General features: G+C 34.6%; 1 protein-coding gene across 5 annotated transcripts in view; it reads right to left on the bottom strand.

Moving 5' to 3' along the window:
- Nucleotides 1-1,890: 1,890 nt before the first annotated feature.
- Nucleotides 1,891-24,353, bottom strand: part of LOC145276954 (uncharacterized) — a 489,953-nt gene continuing 467,490 nt past the window's right edge. For all 5 annotated transcript variants that reach the window (XM_080128473.1, XM_080128472.1, XM_080128470.1 and 2 more), the window contains one exon: nt 1,891-6,503. In XM_080128473.1, the coding sequence (XP_079984599.1) occupies nt 2,525-6,503 (3,979 nt within the window). In that variant the 3' untranslated portion in view covers nt 1,891-2,524. The remainder of the gene's footprint in view (nt 6,504-24,353) is intronic.

Below are 24,353 nucleotides of genomic sequence, written 5' to 3'. Positions count from 1 at the left end.
CTTCTTCTGGAAGCATCTGAGGGTGAGACGAGGACAGTAGTCTGAATAAGCCATTCTATAAAAGTACTATTTTTAACAACTGTGTACAGCTAATGGTATTATTAAAAAAAAGTCCCAATAATAGAAACGTTTTTTTTTCTTAAGCATGGTAATCTGTCTAGCTCAGCAGTTCCTAACCAACGTGCTATGAAATGATTACTGGTGTGCCGCGAATAAATTATAGGTGGAAGTTGTCGGTGAAAAACAGTTTTCATATCGTTATATCTAAAATTGCTTGTATTAACAACTACAAACTCATATTACTACTTACATAATGTTTAAATATAAAAGAAAGATATAAAATTTATAATAAATCGTTTGTTTAAATTAAGATTTTTTTTTTTTTTTTAAAATCAATTTTCACCCCAAACAAGGCACAGTGCCACTTTGAAGTAGGGGGCTACTATCGGGGACATAAGTTGTAGGGGCATTATGAAGGGAGATGAGTAGCAAGACGTTTATAAATATTGGTAAGCGTTGTTATGGTTTTTATCATCCATCTTGTTTACAATATCGGCAGATTCTTTGTAGGGATTTCTCATTTAATATTTAGGTTCTGAGTTTTTGAGATGGAGGTCGAATGTTTATATTACTTGTATGGATTGGACTATTGTTCTCATCTTTTGTGTTATTTGTGACACGTTTTGGTCAGATTGTCCTTTGGCAGTTTCCAGGCACTTTGGTTGTTTGGAAAAGAGAAAAAAGTTACTGGCTCCATAGACATTTTCGTAACCAATTTTTTTTCACAAATTCGAAACAATAACCATAAAATAAAGATTAACTACCGGAATACAAAATTTTCTTTTCCAAACAACAACCAACACACTTGAAGACAGTCAAAGGACAATCCGACTGAAACGTTGCAGAAATACACTCAAGATGAGAACAATAATCTAATCAATACAAGTAATATAATATTTAGGTGTTGAAAATTAAGATTTAACCAGGAAAAAAAAAAAAAAGAGATTATGAGTGGAATATTCACATTATTTTTTATGATAGGTGTGCTGCAAAAATTTTCAAAAGCTCAATAGTATGCCACCATATAAAAATAGGGTCTTTATTATTTTAACGAAATTCGAAAATGAAAATATTGAATTTCAAGTAAAACCAATGGTATCTGCTGAACTGTTATGTCACAGTAATGGACATATCCAAAAATTACGTAAAATGATAAGGCAGAAAATTAATTATTTTAACGAAATTCGAAAATGAAAATATTGAATTTCAAGTAAAACCAATGGTATCTGCTGAACTGTTATGTCACAGTAATGGACATATCCAAAAATTACGTAAAATGATAAGGCAGAAAATTAATTATTATTGCAAATAGTTTTCAGAGACAATTAGCACAAACTGAATTTTACAAAAACAAAGAAACCAGAGTTCTAATTGTAACAAATTTAGCAAAACTTGAGTTTTTGAAAATTATCTTCAAAAACTTTTTTCATTAATAATGAATTTTCTATTTTATCGTTGCTCATAACTTTTGGATATTTTAATTACTGCGGCAAGGACAATTCTGTAGATATCAGTTACACTTAAAATTCAATATTTTAATTTTCACATTTCGCTACAATAACAAAGTCGAACCTAAAAAAGGCTAGGAATCACTGGTCTAGCTCAATGCATGTGTTTTAGTGACCCAACGTTAGTTGTTTGGAGTAAAGCCATTTCCTAGCATTTCCGAAGCCTTATGGAACCCCTAAAAAGTCCAGAGTTAAACTGAACACAGAAGAATGAGGTGCAAGACAAGAAGAAATATGCAATGAAAAAAAGTTTGACATGAAAACAAAAACAAAAAAAAAAAAAAAAAAATATCAGTAAATAAACAAAAAGGGTAGCAAAATGTAAATCAGTACATCTTGGATAATAGATTTCATTTTATTTTTTGTACAGAATGCAATGTATCCAGAAAAATTGGAGAATATATTCAAGAGGGAAGGGAGGGTGAGGAGTGTTCAATAAGAAGAGATGGGACAGAATAGGGGGAGGTCAAAGGGAATGAAAGAAAAGAATGATAAACCATTCTTAGTTTTGGCTGCATCTATCCTCACTATTTGTGATAAATACATCCTAGTTTGAGGGAGAGGAGGGGGTGACGGTCGTTCAGGGGGGAAAAAAAAGATGGGAGTGAGAGGAATTTTGTTTGTATAATTGTTTTATTTTATTTGCATCATTTTTTTTTTCATTTGTCTTTGAATTTTTTTTTTTTTTTTTTTTTTTTACACAGAAAAAGTAGTCCGTTCAACTGTGAGCTGTCATAAAATAATAAAAAAAACTGTTTTTCTTTTTTTTATATTTCTTTCATATTTTTTTAATGTTTTTATTTTAAAGTAATACTGATTCCTCATTGTTTCTTTTTCCCCCCCCCAAACAAAATATTTAAAACCTTTTTTTTTTTCAGTAAAAAAAAAAAAAAAAAAAAAAAAATTTTTTTTTTGCTTTTTTTTTTCCTCTCTTTTTTTTAACAATTTTTTTTTTTTTACTTATTTGTAAATGGAGGGTAAAGAGGAAACGTTGCTCCAACCACGTGCGTATGATGGTGTGTGTGAACATGTCTTTGGGTAGGGGGAGAATTTTGATAGTCCCTGCTTTTTTCAAAATTTGGTGATGGCGATACTGATGTCTCGGATATTGAAGATTTTGTGTGTGGCGAGGAGCGGCAATTGGAAGAGGAAGAAGGTGAGGGCCGGGATGATGAAAGAGGTTTCTCTTGCAGTTCGTGCATCTTGTGAACACCAAAATATGGTGTTGATGGAGAGTGGTGGATAACCTCTGAGGATTTGAAAGACTCCAACTCGGACCCGCTAATGACGGGCTGATTAAGTAAGGTCTTTGGCGGATTTGGGATTTTCTCTTCTTTTTCAGGCTCATTGGGGTTGACGCGATAGGCCAGGTGTGTGGGATGCAAATAGGAAGGGTTCGCATAGCCTAGGTTAAAAGGTCGATAAGGGTCAAAGTGCAACTGACCGTACGCTGGAGTTTGCACGTAAGGATATGACAGGTAATGAGGATAGTTGGCTGAACCAGTAGACGCCACGGTTGTTGTTGTTGTGGTTGTCGTCGTGGTCATATTGCTAGAGCTGGAACCGCTGTTAGTGCTAGGCGAAGAAGATATATTACTGCTGCTGCTGCTATTACTACCGCCAGGGATGCTGCTGACGCTAAGAGAAGATGAGTAAGAGCCTTTTAGTTTTTGGCTATCAGCGGGACTACGCATTCTGTCCATTACCATCACCCGTTGCTTATCATCACTTTTCATGTCGGATGGCATCGACTTACCAAGAACATTTATATCACGTACAAGCTCTTTATTTTTATTGTCTGAGAGATCCCGTTTGGAAGGATTATGGCTACTTGGACCACCACCACCACTATTATTACTACTATTATTAGCCTCTCTTGCATGAATGTCTTCTGAGTGCATTCTGCTATGTTCTGCGGACTTATGGCTGGAAGTCTTTGGAATCATCGATTCCATTGACTGCATATCTTTCTGCTTTTCCTGCCCAATAAGTTTCTGTTGGTTGAACATGTAGTAGCGTTGCATCTCCTCACTATGGCGTATCTCGTCATGAATCCTGTAGGGATCCAGGTTGGACATCTCGTATCGGGATTTGTCCATTTGTGGTTTGAGCTCGATACTCTCTTTCAAGATTTGGTGGTTCTCGTTCTGTTTTTCCCTGAGTGCTTGTTCACGGTCCCGCTCAAGGGATTTCTCCACAACAAGCTTGTGACTATCGGTCATTTTGTCGGCCGGTGTTGCTTTCAAGGCTATCCCGTGCGAGCTGGACTTTATTGGACGCATGGCGGGTGGTAAGTCTGAATGTGGAGGGCCTTTCGATTCATCAGGTAAGCCAGATTTAGAGTGGTAATCTCCAGGTTTCTTGACTGGCTCAAGTTCTTTGATTTGATGATGCTGCTGTTGCTGGAGGCGCTTTTGGTCCTCCAGCACTTTCTCGTACTGTCGATACTGAGGGAAATGCATGGCGTATGGTTCCATGTAACCATACGGGTACTGGTAGGTATTATGCTGGGGCCAGTAGTACTGGGGAAATAACTTTTGCGGATATTCGGGTGGGGGTAAGACTTGTCCGCTGGCACCTCCTCCTCCACTTGGCCCACCAGAACCACTCCCGCCACCCCCTCCTCCTCCTGGAGGGGCCCCCTCTTTATGCTTGGGGTCTTCTTTTTCCTCTTTTATTTTCTTCTCTTCGTTTATCTTAATACCTTCATCAATGGAGATGCTCACCTTCTCCTCATGGCTGGAAGCAGCAGGAGCAGGATTGCTAGAGTTTGAAGAGAGATCTCCTTTCGCAGAGTTTGGCGTTTTGTGATTGCTCACAGTAGTGCCGCTACCACTGTTACTAACAGAGCTGCCACCCTGGCTAACATGAGGGGAGGATGATGATGCCTGTGTCACATTTGGTATAAGGTAGGACGATTGACCGTAGTAGCCGTACATGCTGTAGTGGGGGACAGGGGCGGCTGCCTGGTCGGAGGGATTCTGATTAGTATGTTTTTCTTGCTTACGAGAGGTAGAGGCCTCCTCTTTGACCTTGACGGGAGTATCGCCCTGACTTGGTGAGCCAGACTCATTTGCATCAGAAATATCTGAATAAGCTGGACTTTGGACGTCGTCATTGACTGGCGTTTTTCTTTCGGGGGTTGAAAGCAAACCAGAAGGGCCAACTTTGAGAAGGCCAGGGGGTTGAGCCATACGAGCAATGTGGCTTGGATCAATAGATTTTGGTGATACCTGAGATGAGGCAATCACAGAATTACCACAGCCTAAGGAGCCTGCTCCAGGCCGGGACAGGTCAGAAGTTAGGTGGGGCGGTTCCATTAAACTGCCACCTTCCTTTTTCATCGACAACTCCATTCCAGGTTTTGGAGGAGACGCCACGGCCTTAATCACAGCTGTCCGTTCATATTTGGGAATGTCACCCTTCATTGGACCCAGTTCTCCAGGTTTGACTCCATCTTTTTCTTTGCACTTCTTTTTCTGCTTGGCTTTTTTGTCCTTGAGCCCAACAAGGGCAGGGTTAATGTTCATGGGTTCGCCAAGTATTGTTGGCTTGGGCTGAATGGGTTTAAGTGAAGGGGATACCTGAGAGTGTGTGTTGGGTACTGACGTCAGGCTGGGATGATTGGAGCTAATGCCTCCTGCAAATGCCACAACTTGGGGTGTTGGAGCTGGTACAATGGGCCGTGTTGGCGTTTTCACTTTTGATTTATCAAGAACGGACGATTTGTCAGTTTTCATACCTTTTTCGGATTCAGACACATGGGAAATTGGACCCATAGCAGAGACGGTTATTGGTAGTGGCTGGCTACTCACAGGACTGGTAGTTGATGAAGTTGTCACAGTTGTGAGGGGATTGATTTGACAGTTAGGCTGTGTTACCATAGCGACGCTGCCAGAACCGAGACAGCCCATAGGTGCAGCTGCTAATTGATATATTTGGGTGGTTAAAGATTGTTTGGATACACTGCTGACTGTGTGGCCGGCAGCAGTTGGAGGTACTGGACCTGAGGAACTTGAATGGTGCTCTGTCTTGATTGTCACCTTCTCCGTTTTTAGATTCTCGAGACAGGGCTCAATTTTTATGTTCGGCACTTTATCAAGCACACATTTTTGGGCATCACTATCGTCGGCCGAGGTAGGCGGGCAAATGCTTGCAGCGTCAGATTGTTGCTCTGTTGAAAGAGAACAATCTGCAGGAATGTTATCGTCACTCATCGATTCCTCTTTGATCTTAACCGTACGACTTCCCTTTCCAGATGGCGTTTCACTCGACTCATCTTTTCGAACCCGGGCAATTTCCTCATCAGTGGCATTTTCCTCCATGCTCGCACCATTATCGTCACGGAGGTTTTCCTCTGCTGCTTGCGCCTGAAGCATAGCATTGTGATGTGCATGTGACTGATGGTAACGCAGGCCATTGATGTGTTTGTATTGTTTATTGCAGTTGGCTTCCGGACACGTTAGAAGCCCAGGAGACGTACTCTCTCCTGGCGTGGAACAATTGCTACTGACAACTGTCACAGACGTACCATTGCCACTTGTGGATGATGTATTCTGGTTATTAGTGGCGGCTGAGGCACCTCGAGAACTTGAACGACATCGCTTACTACCTTTGGACGAGTCGGGAGGAACAGAAAGATCCAAGTCAGAAGGTCGACCCTTACGTTTCAATGAACTGCTACGGTCGTGTTCTTGCTTGGCAGGACTAGGTGGAGCCTGAAAACTGTTACCTCCGCATCTCCGACCCTTTCTCAATTTTCGACCCTCATTGTTGCTGTTGTTGCTGTTGTTGGCGTTGCTGCTGTTGCTGTTGTTGCTATTATTGTTATTCACACGTTCGTTGACGGGTGTAGCAGCGTTGCCCCGTCCCCGTTTTCCACGTCCCTTCGGTGTTCTTGATTCGAGGTCACTTACAGGGGAGTCACAGTTGAATCTGAAGGAGAGAACAATACGGATTAGGAATCCAGCAGGGATAATCAAGTGGGGAGGAAGGATGGACGATGGGAAGGAATGTAAAATGTTATCAGTCGAAGGAGCAAAAGGGATAATGTGGGGATATTCGAAAGAGCGTGGAAAAATAATACACGTACAAAATTTTTTTTTTTAAATTAAAATAAAATAAAACAAACAAAAGTAACCAAAAATTTTTTTTTTAAATAAAACAGTTTGGAAGAATGAAAATAATACAGAGAAAAAGGAATTAGTTGTACAAAAGGTCAGAGAAGAAATGACACAATAGATGGAGAAAGCAACTTTCAAATAAAAAATAGCAATCAGACTCAATGTTTAAGAAAATTTTCTGGGTAGATCTATATACTATTAAAAAAGTTATGGTTTTAGTTTTGTTTCTATGCAAACAGAAACGTGATTGGTTGACAAAAAAGTTATGGTTTTAGTTTTGTTTCTATGCAAACAGAAACATGATTGGTTGACAAAAAAGTTATGGTTTTAGTTTTGTTTCTATGCAAACAGAAACATGATTGGTTGACAAAAAAGGAATAGGCAGATTACACATTACTAACTTAGTAGTTTTTATGATGTCACAGTTTGAATCTTACATAAGTGTTGTGGTGTGTCCACCCTATGGATAATAATTGGTTCTTCTTTACTATTATAACGAAATTTGAAAATTGAAATATTAAATTTTAAATAAAACCAATGGTATCTACTTAATTATCATGTCGCAGTCAGTTTTGTTGAATTGGCCAAAGATTTTTAGTTTTCAGAAAATACAAGCCTGGGTGCCCAGCGTTGCCCAGGTGTTTGTAGGTGTGTGTTGAGCAAAAAAAAGAAAAAAAAAAAAAAAAAGTTGTAGTAGGCAAGCAGGCTCGAACCAGTGACGCGAAGGCGGAAAAGAAAGTAGAGGTGTGTGTGAGGGTGTTTGTTGAGCAAAATAATAGTAGTAAGCAGGTTCGAACCCATAATGTGCCAAGAGGGAAAAGGTGAAAAAAAAATCAAACGGTCTTATCGATGTGCCTACCGTGGTGGTGATGTCGCAGGTGGTTAAAATAATGTATTTTATGCGACACGAGGTTTGAATGACTTGCAAAAATGTCAGTGAAAAAAAAAAAAAAACGACCCTCCTTGTAGAAAAGTGCCCAGTTGAGGGTGAAGAAATTAATGTTTTTGGTAAATTTTTCGATATTTGTCGTCCGAAGGGTCGAGCTTCAAAAAGATACCAATCTTGTGAAAATCTGTTGTCTCTGTCGAAAGTTTTAGGCAGGCATAGAAACATACATTTAAACAGACAGGTGAGATTTGTATAATAGATTTACCTCCCTTTTGTTACAATTAGAACTCTCCAATTTCTTTTTTTGCAAAAACTCAACTTTAATTAATTGTTTTCAAAAACTATTTTCACTGATCATTAATTTTCTACCTTATCGTTTTTTGGAATTTTTGGATATTTTCATTACTGTGACATGACAATTAAGTAGGATACCATTGGTTTCAGTTGAAATTCAATTTGCGAATTTTCAAATTTCACTACAATAATGAAGAAGGACCCCATAATAAACTCTTTCACTTATAAAGATTGAGAGAATATGTCTCTGTGTTAGCACATGATAATGCACAAGTCTTGCATTTGTGGCAGCCGAACTATTTGTTGTATTTGCTTTCTGCTGAATATATTTTGTTTTATATATATATTTTTTTATTGCAATCCTTTGAGATGAGTAATTTGTGTACTTATTTCTTTACATACTGTTATCCTCATCTTTGTTGTTGTGGTTAATCACATTTCGGCCAACTCATCCTCTGGCCTTCTTCAGGTGATTAACCGCAACAGGATAGGAATGCAAAATCTCTTAACTGTATTCCCAGTAATTACTGCCTTCCATAGTTGTTGTCGTTGTATCACCATCTTTTGGCCAACTAATCCTCAATGGAAGACCAGGTAAGAACGAAAACTTGGATTTATAAGACCAAAAAATCCAATCTTGATCACCCTTTGGGGCTCGTGGCATAGTGGATAGAGGTGTTGAATCTTGACTGTTCCAAGTGAGCATTGTCCGAAGATAGCGGTTTCAATCTTATTCAAAGTCGGCCAAAACATGAGACAACAAGGCTGGGGATACAGTTAAGAGATCCTGCATTCCTATCCCATTGTGGTTAATCACCTGAAGAAAGCCAAAGGATGAGTTGGCTGAAAAGTGGTGAAACAACAACAAACATAAAGAGGAGGATAACAGTCCGCAAATAAATATATTTTGTTTTCACTCGTTATGGAGCTGTGTCTTTCTTTCAGATTTTATTTAAAACAGAATATGTTTTTTTTTTTTTTTATAAATCTAAAAAAATTAACATAAACAATAGCGTAAATATATTTTTAAGAAGACTAGGCGACCTTTTTGATACTCCACAAAAACGACAAAGGGTATTTGATATTAGTTCAAATCGTTTTGCTTGAAAACGATTTCTAATTATATTTTCCTTATTTTATATCATTATAATTTTTATTTAACTTAATTTAAAATCTATTTCTGCTGAATTATTCTCACTAGCAATGGTCTCCACATGTATGTTTGAAGTTGAACACAGATCTGATGAAGGAAAATTTTCCTGAAATATATTTCTACTCAAAATTAAATTTTAAAAATTAAAAGCACTTTCTGTGTGTGTGTGTGTGTGTGTGTGTGTGTGTGTGTGTGTGTGAGTGAGTGAGTGAGTGAGAGAGAGAGAGAGAAAAAAAAAGTTTGCTCCAAATAGACTCCGAAACATCTGGGCTGATTTTTAAAAAAATTTCACACAATTTACTTTTATGTGCCTCGCAGTGTTCTTAGATAGGTTTTGTATCAGAATGCCTCCAATAAGTATTGAAAATAGATAATCGAAAAAATCCGATTGAAGAAGGAACAGTCCACTTTTGATCAAAGTTAGCACCCTTATACAGCCTAACATCGCAAGTACTTTTGAGAAGTTTCATCACTGCATAAGCAGAAGGGGCCAGCCTATAAAAACTAGCAGTAGCATCTTTGATGAGACATAGTTGCGTTTGAAATTAAGGTTTTTGTTTAGAGCATAACTGAACCATAATACTTGACGTTTTCATTTTAAACTTCAATTCAAGCCATTATTTTAAAATAATTTTATAAAATCAACAGTTGGTTCTCTACAGTGCAATGTAGACTACAATGTATTGTGAACTAAGTCACTGCAAGGAAGCATGTGAAGCTTCCTCCCAGTGCATCACGGTGGATGCCTGACTAGAACAAGCAATCAATCATTTTAATTGAAAACTTACACACAAAACTTCCAATATACCACATGCACACAAGAGTAAAGGTGGAGTCTACATAACTATTCGATTGTTATATATTTCAAGTTGCTTCAGTTTGTGTCTCTCTGCTACACCTCTGCATTGACCTCCTTTATATACACACCAAACAATGTTTCAAGCAAACTACATTAACCTCTTATAATTTCAAATGTTTTTTGGCAGCAAATACATTTAGGGTTTGAATCTCATGTAAGCCTAAAGAATTTTTTTAAAAACTTGAATCGGTTTTTATAAATTTAAAGAAATCCATATAAAAAAAAAAGATTACATAAAAAAAAAGAAAAAAAAATTTTTTTTTTGATAATTCAAAAATAAAAACAAAAAAAAAAAAAGATATTTGGCATCAGGTTAAACCAAATTATTTTTTTCAGCAAATTCATTCATTTATACTTATGTATGCATGTGTGTGTATATATATATAAATACACACACACACACACACACACACACACAGGGTGTGGCAGGAATACCCCCCACATTTTAAACTTTCAACTATGTTGCTAATGATTTTTTTTCATTTAGCTAATAACTTGCCATTTTTTTTCAGGTATCGTCATCAAGCAATATGGTTTGGACTAGTGTACATGGTGCTTTTACTGTAGAAATATTTTTGAAGAATGGTAAATCTGTAACTGCAACACAGGGAGCCGTCTGAGTTCATTAGAAGTTATGATGGCATGATGATGTTCCAGATAGAAAATCAATTCAGCTATGGGTTGCAACTTTCAGAGCTACAGGTTCGACACTTAAAAGAAAGCCACCTGGAAGTCCTTGAAGTGAGACTTTCTTTTTCTCAGTTTTCTACACGTTCAGCTTACAAATATGCTTTGGCATTGGGATTGTCTGATCGAACAGTCAGAATAATTCTACACACTGATATGCAGTTCCATCCATACAAATTAATGATTGCTCAGAAACTGCACGAGCGCGACAGGGAAGATTGAATGTTAAAATGTGGGAAATATTTCTGCTGCACCATGTATTCATCTTTTTGCTTCGAAATTGTATTATTCTAACATCCTTTAAGCTTAGCTGTGCAAACTGCCTATTTACCTCATTAACCTACTCTGTTCATGTTACCATAGGGCCCCAATCTCTTATATTAGAAAAATAATGATTGAGTAAAAAAAGACTATCAACATCTCTTTGTGAAGAGAGGGTATCCGCTACTAGATTTTTAATTTGATTTTGTCAAGACAGGAAAGTGTGCACACTCCCCAAATGTGGCAGCAGTATGCCATCTCAAGACATATCTGCACAGATATAGGATTGAGTCAGGAGTGAGGTAACCAGTGGCATTAATGCTAGGTGGGTTAAACCAGCTTTCCCCAAAGGAGGAAATGTCTACGGAATATCAAATTCACAAGTGATTGCTAGTCGTATGTATATCTTAGTTAGGGGGGGATGACGATGTTACGTTTTTTGCAGTTCTTGCAGAGAGGTGTTGACATCCTTCTACATACAGTGCCTGGTATTTCCAAATGGTCACCCATCTGGTACTGGCTAGACTTAACATTGCTTAATTTCATTACTAAGGAACACAAAATGCCTACACGGTTATTACCTTACAGAATTGTCGGATTCAATATCGTAACTAATACATAAGTGTTTAAATATAGTACTTATCTTTTAGCTAAATATTTTGGTTTCAATTCTAGCTGTGATGTCACCCGAGTCATATTTCTTTTTAAACTTGAAATCATTACTATATACTGGGTACAATATAATAATCAATAGAGAATTGGCACTATAATAATGCAAAATCTGCAAAAATTAATATATCATATTTAAGCATATTTAATGACCGGGCAACGCCGAGTGCTCTGCTAGTTATTTTTTATTTTTTTTTTTATATGTTTAAGTTGGAACCCAGACAGGCTTATTAAAAAAACTTTCCAGAAAAAGAGAGAGTGAAGGAAAGTGGGATGGAGGAAGAGAATATATTTTATGGCTGTCAGAAATATAAATTAGGCTTCAAAGAATTGTTGTGTACTTATGTGTGCCTTTCATTCTCATAAAATATCAGTAATGACACCCACCCCCACCCCATCATCCCTTCTGATATGCATTTTCAACATAAATGAGCTGACACATGTGTTCAGATTATGGAACCAAACGATGAGCATTAAGAATACACACAAAAGAAAAAACTAAAAAAGAGGAAAGTACAAAAGAAAAGGAGAGTAATGAATTCTCATCTTGTATAAATTTTCGAAATATAAGCTAGCACTTCCCAGTATCACAAGACATCACTATATATATATATATATATATATATATATATATTATATATATACATACACACACACAAGGGTAACTCCAAATGTACAGTCTATCTTTTTTTTTTTTTTTTTTTTTTTTTTTTATTACTCAAAGTGAGCTACACAGCCGGGAGTGGGGAAAAAAAAAAAAAAAAAAAAAAAAAAAAAAACGAGCAACCTTTTGTGCTCCAAAATTTATATTCCTATATGGTCACCACACACCACCATTCTCAATGGACTTTTGCCAGTAATTCAATGACACATCTCTGCTTCAGAAGCACATTCATAACAGAGGTTTTTTTTTTTTTTTTTTTTTAAGAGTCTCACACTGTCAATATCTGAAACCGGTTATGAATGCAAAAGTTCAGTCACCATAACAATGCAATTTGCAATCCTCTCTGATCCGTTTGGGCGAAATAAAAAAATAGGAGACATTATTTTTGAAGCAATCTTCGTACATATGACTAATAGAAAGTGTCAATATAAAATGTGAGTTCTAAAAGATAATTTTATTAAAGATTTCAATTTTGACTTAAGAATACCAATTCCAGGACAAATAAAAGTTCCCAAACAGAACAGCTTGCACCAGTTTTAATGTTTACAAAGATTAAAATCAAGATATAATGATTCTGAACTTAGAATCCTTACTCCAATTTTGATAAAAGTATATAAAGATGAATTTGATGATAAAAAAATTAAGGCTTGAAATGTTGAGGTAGTTGGTCAAGGTGGCAGAGATAGGCCAAAGAAAATATAAAAGTGATAAAAATGGATTTGAGAGGAAGAGGGATAAATAAACACCTGTCCAGAGATAGATTTTGTTGGAAGTCAATTTCTAAAAGCCATTCAACACATGTCAGCATGTAAGACAGACAAATTAAATATGATGACATATGAGGGTCGAGCCTCCTATTTTTTTCTTCTTTTTTTTAACTAAAAACATTGAAGACCTATGAAGACGGGAGTAGAACCATTTAAATGAGTGATTTTTTTTAACCCAGAAATTACATAGTAACCACCATTCTCAATGCACGTTTTCTAGCGATGAATGAAGGCTGTGCATGGGCGTCTGGAGTGTGCTTAGTTACAAGGTTCATTCCAAAAGTAAAGCTTCCTATTTTCTTTTTTTCAGTCAAAAAATTGAAGAGCTATGAAGACGGAAATGGTAACATTAAAACAAGCGATTTTTTTGTGCTGCAGAATTTATTTTTCTACATAGTAACCACCATTCTTAATGCACTTTTACCAGGAATTCCATGACACATCTTTGCTTTTGACGCACATCATGACAGGTGTTGTTTTCTTAGAGTCTCACAGCATCAATATCTGCAACAGAGAGATGAAACTTTCAAATTATGAATGCTTAAGTTCTGTCATTATAACAATTCAATTTGCAATCCCCTCTGATAAATTCAGGCGGAATAAAAAAATAGGAGGCATTACTTTTGAAACGCCCTTCGTACATAAAATTCTATATATAGAAATCTACATGTTAATAACATTCAAATAGGTTTCAATAATGGTTCATTTTTTAAGAAAATCTAGACACCATCGAATTTTTCCTTTGATTCCATCTAGGGGCACTAGAGGTAATTATCAGTTAGGTCCATAAAATAACTGAAATACAATATGATGTGGAGTAAGAAAGTAATTTTTTTAAAAATTAGATTTAAACAAAAATAAAATTAGACAAAGACTATCTCTGAAAAATGTATAAAAAAATCATTATTTTTATTGGCATTTTTTTAAGATTTAAAAATAGTTAAATTTGTTTAGAGTTGTTAAAATCATTTTACCATTTCTTCAACTGTCTGTAAGAAAGTTAGCAACGGTAAGTAGATTTTTTTTTGTTTTTGTTTAAGAAAACATTGCGATAAGAATAGAAATTCATATTTGGTTTAAATAACTTAATTTGTATCAGTTCTCTTAAACTGTTAAAGAGGTTTTTTTTTTTTTTTTTTTTTTTAGGAGGTTAGAATTCCAGTTTCACTTACAGCTAAAAAAAAAAAAAAATTAAAAAAAGTTTGGGAACCTACCCTTATTATAATGAACTATTCAATGACGTCACTTCCGGGTAACGAGAAGCGGTTTACTGGAGAGCCGTGACAGACATGCAGAAGCGGATGGACATTCACAACTAGTCCTGCCATGAGCAAAGATATTGTTCCAGTGCCTTTTTTTTATATATATATTTTTGTTAATACATTTTATTTAATTGTTACAGTGTCATTTATTCAAGCACTAACACCATAACAGAAAGAAGAATTAATTATCCTTAATTGAATAACAACATAACTATATCAACATTTACATGACGAACTTACAAAGGAATTTATTTTCTTCAATATGTTCTGCACAACATTTTTGATTGACACTGATGTCTGTGCATGTAATATTAATCTTATTAAATAAATGGTTGATATAGAAAACTCTCCAAGAGAAAAATAAGACTATAGCTGAATATTAACTTTGTCAATATGATACTAATATTAAAAATATACTTGGCACTAGTTTTTATTATCCTATAATAACACCACTAGTTTAATTGGACCCTATAAGTTGAAGGTCACAGTCATTTGAACCCAGACAAAATGAGAGAGGGGGAAGAGGAAGGGAGGGTATGGGATTGTAAAGCTTAATGAGATGCAATAACTGGGTCAAAATCCGGCCAGGGAGAGGGAAGGAGATTAAAGGGTCAGATGATTAAAAAAATGGAAGGCAAGTACAAACAGCAAAAGAAAGAGTGAAACAACACAAAGGGGAACCTATAAAATATTATTAAGACATTCAAAACTCAATATATTTTAACTTTCATAGCAAGTTTTCTTATAGAACCTGTAAATAATTTAGATATGGTATAAAAAATATTTTGACAACACTTAGAGGTGGGCGAGTGTTTATTTAAATGGACAGGTCATTTTTGTGCACAAATCCCATAAGTCTAGGGTAGAACTGCCAGACAATCAAAGTTATCAACTGATGGTTGGGGGTTCAATCCCCAGAAGGTGCTAGTCTAGCTGCACTGATGAGTTTTGATACAACAAAACCGAACTGTATGTGGATGACTACATATTAGTGATGGATGGGATGATTCTAATATTTTTCCCGATTCCGATACAAGTACTGATTCCGTACTAAATTCCTGATTCAGATTCTTTATAAATATTTAACTATAAAATTGTTATTTTGTTCTGATTACCGTAAAAACACATCTTAAATCAGCCTATATTTCCTCAAACATAAGAAAATACTTGTGAGGGGGTGATCTAGAGATTTTAGTCATACTAGAAGTTATAAATCAATAAATATTTATTATTTTATTATTACTATCAGCGATGGAAGATGTTTCTTAAAACCAAAATAAAATTTAAAAAGATAATTTAAGGAATCGGTTTTGGCATCGGAAAATAGGCTCAAATTTTTTCGATTCCAATACCCCAAAAAACTCTGATTTTTTTTTTCCTGATTCCGATTAATCATCCCAACACTACTATATATATATATATATATATATATATATATATAAGTATTGGGATGATTAATCGGAATCGGAATCAAGAATCTGCAAAATCTGAACTTTTAGTGGCATCAGAATCAGCATCGGAAAAATATGCGTCTATTTTCTGATGCCGAAAAGGATTTTCTTGATGGCCTTTTTTATTTGATCTTATTCAAAGCGAAATCATTCACTGCTGGTAGTAATAATAAAATAAATATTTATTAATTTTAATATAGCAGTAAAACTAAAATATACAGACCCCCCACCCCTCACGAGTGTATTTTCATGCTTGAGAAAATATTTGAACATTTAACATGTGTTTTTATGATAATTGGGAGAAAATAACTATATAGTGAAACATTTAGAAATTTACAAAGAATCGGAATCAGGAAACATATTGGAATCGTCCCATTACTTCACACACACACACACACACACACACACACACACACACACACACACACACACACACACACAGAGGAGTAACCAAGCAGTGAAAAAAATTTTTGTTCAAAATCATCATAAATGAAACAATAAAATGATAACAATGATTCTCTTGATCAAGTATCTGACATTTTCTGATAGTCTGCAATTCCTGCCTTGATGATTGGTTCTATTTAAATTTTCTTGGATTGTCCCACTTGTTCCTTGCCCACTTCAAAATATCTACATGCTCTTATCCTGTTATAAAATTTATTGACATGGACTTCTGCTGAATATCCCCATTACTTCCGACTCACTCTGCATTAATAATGACTTCTGACATAACACATGTATTCACTTCAGTTAAAGATTTATATAACAGTAATAAATTATATTCTTTCTTTCTTGAGATATGGGGGGGGGAAGGAGAATTATCATATTATACAATGTTCTGAAACCTCATATTTTATCACATTATAAAGACGAAAAAAATCAATTTCTAGTGTGTAGCAGAATTTGCATTTGTTGTCATTGGTAAACGTGTGCGCGTGCAAATTACTAGCATTTATAAAAATGTTTTCTTCACACACTGAAGAATATTACTTACGAGGGGCATGCAATAAGTAATGCCCCTTACCCACTTCCAGTTGTCTGATCTAGCTGAAATTTTGCATGTGCAATGATTTATATCTCTACGGGTTATGTGGCAAATTACAGCTCTGAACTAATTGCGGTTTCTGTTTTGCAGGTATTTGAACTGAGTCAGGTGTGAAATGGAGCCTGTTGAATGTCGAGCAGTGATCCGGTTTTTGTATTTGAAAGGACACACACCACAGGAGACTTTTGATGAAATCAAAGAAACTTATAGTGATAATGCCCCATCATATTACCTTGTAAAATGCTGGCATCGTGAATTCAAACATGGCCGGAAGTCTGTGGAAACAGCTCCCAAACCTGCCCCCCCCCTCTGCCATTGGTGAGGCATCTGTCCGTTAAGTTGAGGCTGCCATTTTTGAAGATCGGCGCATTACTATTCACCAAATAGCCCAAGATGTCAAGATTAGTACAGGGTCTGTGGAAACTATCATTCATGACCATTTGCATATGCATAAGGTGTCTGCTAGATGGATTCCTAGGTTGCTCACACCATTCCAGAAGCGAGAACGTGTCGAGTGCTGTTATGATAAACTGCCTTCAAGATCCCCAGTCTCTCACTACTTTGTTTGACTGATCTGGAAAAAGGTTTACCTCTTTTAATGCACTTTTCCACTAGCAAATATAGATATACAAAGGTAGTTCCAAAAGTAAAGCCTTCTATTTTTTTTTTTTTTTTTAAATAAGTTGAAGAGCTATGAAGACAGGAATAGAACCATTAAAACGAGTGACATTTTGTGCTTCAGATTTTATTTTTCTACATAGTCACCATCATTCTCAATGCACTTTTGCCAGGAATTCAATAATGCATCTGTGCTTCTGATGCATGTCCAGGACAGGAGTTGCTTTCTTAGTCTCACATCATCAATATCTGCAAAAGAGATGAAACTTTCAGGTCATGGATGCATAAGTTCAGTCACCATGACAATGCAATTTGCAATCTCCTCTGATCCATTTGGGCAGAATGAAAAAAATTACTTTCGGAACACTTCTCATACCTTGCTCACACTAACTTGATTTTCATCTTGGAGTCTGCACATTTTTCATTTAATTACAGAAGATATATTGCCTTGTTGTATCAATCAAGGATACATACTTGACACTCAGTCAGAGCGCAGCTTTGTGGCTGTCAGGCTGAGGTATGCTTCTGTTCAGTCCTAGGAGAAGGGGTTTGCTCATTGTTAACCGGCTGAGGCACCCCTACTAGGGAGTTTCAATGGAGCTGTTTAGGACTTTGGCTCACCAGAATTTAAAATAACATTTTTTTTTTTTACCGTTAAAAGTGCATGCTAAATTGACATACCTTTAAAACAGAAATGGATTTTTTTTTTTAATGCAACGAATACTTTCCGACGAAATAGTTAAAAACAAATGAACATCGTTTTAACGTGTATCTTCACGTTCACGTTAGCACAAAATGTTTTTGGAATCAAGCATCTGAAAATATTTCTTCATTATCAGAAGAAGAGCAAAAATTGAGAAATTCAAAAGAGCAACGCAAACGAGATTTCGTCCCGCCTCCGCTAATTAGCAGCTAGACTAATTAAAATGCATTCGCCATAATTTATTGTCGGCGTTTACAAAACATGCACAGTCTCACTATCGTGCATCACAGACATTTTAAAACGTAGAATTTTGCCAAACACTTTTTTTATTTTTCAAAACTTCGTCGTCAAACAATATTCGTACACAATGTATTTAATTACACCTCATCTTTGGCGGAATCAATATCATTGGTCATGTCGACTTTTTTTAAAGCAATTTCATGGCATTTCCCTCTCAAATTTTCATCTAAAATATTGCATCAAGAATATCCAAAATAATTTTAGGAAATACTTTCATAGCATAATTTTATAAGGCTTTCTTATAGAACCTATAAAAAACTTATATGGTGGTATAGAAATATTTTGACAACACTAATTATTAGGTTGGTGCAAAACAAATTTTTTTTTTCGTATATATATATATATATATATATATTTTAATAATTATTTTTTTACTATAATATATATATATATGATTAAAAAAAAAAAAAAAAAACGACATTATTTTTGCACCAACCTAAAATATACATATATATACAGCCCACACCCTCAGTCAGGAGTAACCAAGCAGTGAAAAACATTTTCAATTCAAAACCATCATAATCATATCCATTTTTTGTCTCATTTCTCTTGGTCAAAGACATTTTCTGGTAGCCTGCAATTCCTGCCTTGATGAGTGGATCTATTTTCTTGGATGGTTCCACTTGCTCATGACCGTTTCACCCACCTCAAGATATTTGCATGTCCTCACCCTGTTATGAAATTTATTGATAACAGACATATGAAATTTTTTAAATGAGGGTTAATAATTTTTATTACTTGGATTATTCAGATTATTTTTATCACAATGCTTCGGCTGGTGTAACCTCTGACCTTCTTTAAGTGCATTTTCTTGAACTCTGGAATATTTTTGTTGAACTCTAAAATCTGTACAAAATTTCAAACAGAGCTCTTTAATTAATTCGCAGAGTAGCTTGCTCTCATTCTATTAGCCATGCATGACTTGTAATTGTAGCAACCATCATTCTGGTTGGATTGAGCCAGCTTCCTCTGGAGCACTAACTGCATCTTGAACCATCACAGGCCAGTTTCGTAACCATGACTACGTAGAAATGTTAAGTAATTTGTAAGAACCTATGACTTAACCAATAAAGTGTTATATGTTATAATAATCAGTTCTAAGTTACACACTTCTGAGAGATTGAATACTCAGTGCGATCAATACTAAGAATACAATTGCGAATTACTTAAAACTTCTACCCAGTCATAAATGATAGAAGAGCATGCTAGTCTCTGGATTAAATAAAGGATTCCATTTAAAATTCCATAGATTCCCAAATACAACAAGATACAACTAAAGAAGATTAAGGTTTATATCGGCTGAAATGTTGCGAGAATTACATCCAAGACAAAAACAGTAGTTCGAATAATCAAATTTTTTTTTTTTAGGAAAGTACTAATGAACACAGAAAAAAAAAAAAGCTTAAATTTTTACCGAAGAAATAATGAGTTTTTAAACATTCGTTATTTCTTAAGTAAAAATTGAAGCTTTTTTTTTTTCAACAAGTTTTAAATGGAAATTTATAATCTTCTAGCATGCTGACATATGGATTAAGTATAACCCGGAAGACTTTTTTTCTTCCAAAGAAAATAAGGTATTTTTTTTACAACAGTACCCAGCATAGTATAAACACCTCCAACCTCCCCATGTTAAGAACGGCCTTCGAAGTTGGGGGGTGTTTCTGTGTACTCTTGTAAAAAAAAAAAAAAAAACCTGAAAATAATGATCATTTTTTTCAGAATCTTTTTAAGAGTCTTAGGCCAATGTGAAATAAAGAAAAAAGATAGCAAAATCGAGAGAAAGACAGTGAGAAAGCGATAGATAGAAAGAGACAAAATATAAAAAGAGCAAAGTAAAATAGAGAGAGAGAGAGAGAGAGAGAGAGAGAGAGAGAGAGAGAGAGAGAGAGAGAGAGAGAGAGAGAGAGAGAGAGAGAGAGAGAGAGTGAATGAATCAGAGCCAAAGAGAGAGAAAGTGATAGAGATTTGGAACTCCCTTCCGGGATTCTGCTTTCCCAACTGCAATGATATGCAGAAGTTCAAGTGTAATGTTAATAAACATCTTTTTACTCTTCTCCCTTCACAATGACCCCACTAATTAAGTCCCTAATAGTAGCCCCCTGCTTCAAAGTGGCACTGTGCCTTGTTTGGGGTGAAAATTGAATTAATAAAAAAAAAAAAAAAAAAAAAAAAAAAAAGGAGATAGACAGATATTAACATGGAGATGGAGAGAGAAAGAGAAAGTGAGACAGCAATAAAGAATATTTCTTTTTATCTTTAATAGAATTCGCTCCAGACAAGGCATGAAGCCACTTGATGTAAGGATCTAAAAAAAATAAAAATAAATAAAATAATAAAATAAAAATACTACTTCAAGGTCAAAAACTTACCAACAATAATAGATTCTGACCTAAAAAATACTTTCCCCTTTATCAAAAACATCGCTCATGGAATGTGAGGACTAAAGGACAAAATAAGGGAAGCTAGAGTTATTGGAGAAGTAAAAAGAAAAAAAAATGGACAAAAATGCTCTTATCTGATGTAGAATCAGAATAAGTTAATTATGGATCATCATCAAATTAAACTTTGAGATAATTACATTTTTCGAATTTAAAACAACCTGGAGCTATAGAAATATCAATTTCTCATTTGTGGGTTCAATTTAAGCTTAGTTTTGATAGCAATATTGCCATTATTACATTATCTTGATTTATAAAAAAACAAAATGGAGTATATATCACAGAATGCAAAGAAAAAAAAATGTTTTTTTCTTTTTTTTAATTTATTTTACAAAAAGGTTTGCCACTTTCAAGGCTCAAAGGCCACTTGAGGATAAGAGTTGATGAGTGGCCAGTGAGAAAACACCATAATGATAAAAATTGGTTTTGACTAATTAAGAATTAGAACATGCTTACACTGAACTTGAAAAAGACCATGCTATATTCAGCTGAGAAGCAGCCCTGCAGTATTGTGTTCCACAGACAGGTGGTTCTAAGAAAGAAAGTTTCTGCATGGAATTTTCATTTAGTTTTGGGTATGGATAGAAAGGGAAATTATTGGCAGTGGTTGTAGGAAGACGAGTGTTTTATAAGGAAGTCTTCATGACTTGAATAGGACCTATTAATTATGATCGTAGAATTGTATGTTTTTGGTTTGAAACTGAAGAGCAAGAAAAGAGTTGATTAGGAAGTGATAAGGCAAAAAATCTCAATCGGAATGAGTCAACAGGGAGAGGGGGGTGGGGCGATGGCTCAAATAGACAAACATTTCCTCTAATCAAATGATTTTCTTGTTGCAGAGGAAATTAGGGAAGCCAAATAACCAGGAAGATAATGAATCTAAACGGAGAGTAAATCTCAGCACAAACAACATCAGATTTTTGCATCTCGAAAAAAAAAAATACAAAAGAAACAAGTAAAACATGAGTTGCCTCCCTTGTTATCAGTGCTCCTTAGATAATGTAAACAACCTTTAATCACAAGTTTTGTTAGATTTGGGGAAAAACTAGGCACTGGTCTTTTAGATATTTACAAATCTGTGTAATGCTTGCTAATTTTGGGGATATTTTTCAATCCTCCTAGGTGGAAAACAACTGCCCCCCCCCTTCTCAGAGGTCATCAATACTTGATTCATATAACTAAGCATTAATCCTAATTTTTAGTTGAATTTAGAGGAAAAACTAGAAGAAATGTCATTTTATTTTATTTTTTATAGATATTTGTCAGAAATTGTAATTTGAATGTATTTTAGATCCTTGCAAAATTAACAAACCAATTTTGAAAAAATAAAATAACAGATGGTAACAAACAAATTCTTAATTCGGTTAAAAAATCAGACGCCAATCAAAAGTTCCTATTTTAAATGTGGAATAGATGAGGTTATTTAAAGCAGAAATTATAATCTACGACCATTTTAGCTCTCTGCAGAACAAAACCCATAAGTTTTCTTTCTTAAACCAAGGTCATATATCTTCATGCAAACTTTTGTGAAACATTAATAAAACAATTGCGAGAAAATAACAAAATAACAGTTGAATGCAATAAACATAAGTCCATTTAAATGCAAAATTCTTCTTTTGAATATAGCATAAATAATGATTTCATTTCTGGAAAATTCAAAGTGTAACGGGAATGAGTGCTAAAAGAACATATTTTTATACCTACCCATTCAATTGGCACACTTAGCATGGAAAATGTTATTTATGACTAAAGTGTGATCGACCCTCACCCCTAATAAAAATATGTGAACACACACACACACACACACACACACATATATATATTAGTGTTAAGGGAGGTGGTGTTTGATGAGATCTGCTGGGGAGCCATGATGATGATGATGATAATAATAATAATATAACTTTTTGTTTTTAAATCCCCAAAACACTAAATAGTGAGTGTGAATACTAGCAAAGCATAACATTTTTTCTGTCATTATTAACTGAGGTTGTACACTAGCTGTCCTGAATTTGTATTTATTGTCCCTTTTTAAAAAAAAAAAAAAAAAAAAAGTATACTCTTGGCTTGTTTTCTTTTTGAAAAAAGAAAAGTATCTCTTAAAATTATTAAAGACATTTACCATCCCCGGTTATATTTAACAGTAAGTCTATATTTACTGATTTTTATGTGAAAATAAATAGATAGAAGATTTATAATTTAAATGAGACCTTGCTTTGTTTTTCATTCCGGTATCCTACATTGCTAACAGCCTTCTTAAACACTCATTTGTTCATCAACAATGCTTAAGAAAAAAAGCAAACAAACAGACTATCTTTCCCTTATATATATATATATATATATATATATATATATATATATATATATATATATATATATTATATATTTTTTTCATATATATGTACTAGTGGGGGGGGGAGGGGGGCCCGGTTGTAAAATAAGCTTAAATATGATTATTTTAATTTATCCAGATTCTGTATATATTATAGAGCCATGATTTCAAAATTAAAAAAAAGTATTTGGGTGCCATCAGCTAGAATCAAAACCGAAAGCAAAACTGTAACATTCAAAGCATATGAGCTGATTAAAAATAAACTTAAGATGAATGTACACATTGTATAACGATTTTTTAAATTTTTACCCCCTTTTTGACTCCTTAAACTATTTTAACTGGTTAAAGACCCTAAAAAGAAGGGTCCATATAAAATCCAATCATTTGAGGTCCCGAAATGCGACTTTTAGTTTCAGAGGAGATAGAGTTTGAAAATATGGAGACAGAAAGAAAGACATGGTGCCTTTAATATATTAGATGTGTGTGAACAGATATGTACACATATATGTACAATCTTACAATTACTGCATGTTATCAAAGAAAATGGCTTTTTTGTGTGTGTGTTTTTTGAGCTATCACATATGTGAATGCTGAGTCAAGATTATAAACAGTAAAAATGACACGCACACACACACACACAAAAAAAAAATGAAGATGGAGACGACGTATGAAAGAGAAAACCATAATGAGAAATTTTATGCTAAAAAATAAAAAAAAGAAAATGTTAAACTAGTAAATACGAATAAATAAGACAAAACAAACAGGGAAAGAATAAAAAAAAAAAAGAAAAAAGATAAAAGTGAAACTCAGATTGAATAATAGTAAAAGTCAAGAAAACAAATGGAAGAAACTCTCAAAGAAAAAAAAAAAAAACTGAACAAAGACAGGACATATCTTGATCAATAATTAGCTGATTCATAGAAAAAAGAAAAAAAAAAGAAGTCAAGGTGGATTGCGAGAAAATTCTTGAAATGCTAGAGGTGGCTTCAAAAGAGACAGGTTTAAATGACAGCCTTTTAACAATGAGATTATTCTAGAATGAGAATACCAAAAGTGTGGGAGGATTTGATGAAAACAAAAACTGATTAAAAAAAAAACAAACACACAAAAAATAAATAAATAAATAAAAACTATGTACAGTAAAAGATGGTTTATTCTAACAGAAATTGAGACAGAAGAGGATGAAGACTGAATCAGAATAATTACAATAAAAGATGCAAATTCTAATTAAACAGGAAAAAAAAACATTGGAGTAATTATCTAAATTGCAAAT

Source organism: Euprymna scolopes, chromosome 5, assembly GCF_053919585.1.
Source record: "Euprymna scolopes isolate OS-2025 chromosome 5, ASM5391958v1, whole genome shotgun sequence".
NCBI classification, from domain to species: Eukaryota; Metazoa; Mollusca; class Cephalopoda; order Sepiida; family Sepiolidae; genus Euprymna; species Euprymna scolopes.
Note: the sequence above shows the minus strand (reverse complement) of the source record. Positions and strands in the feature narration are given on the sequence as shown.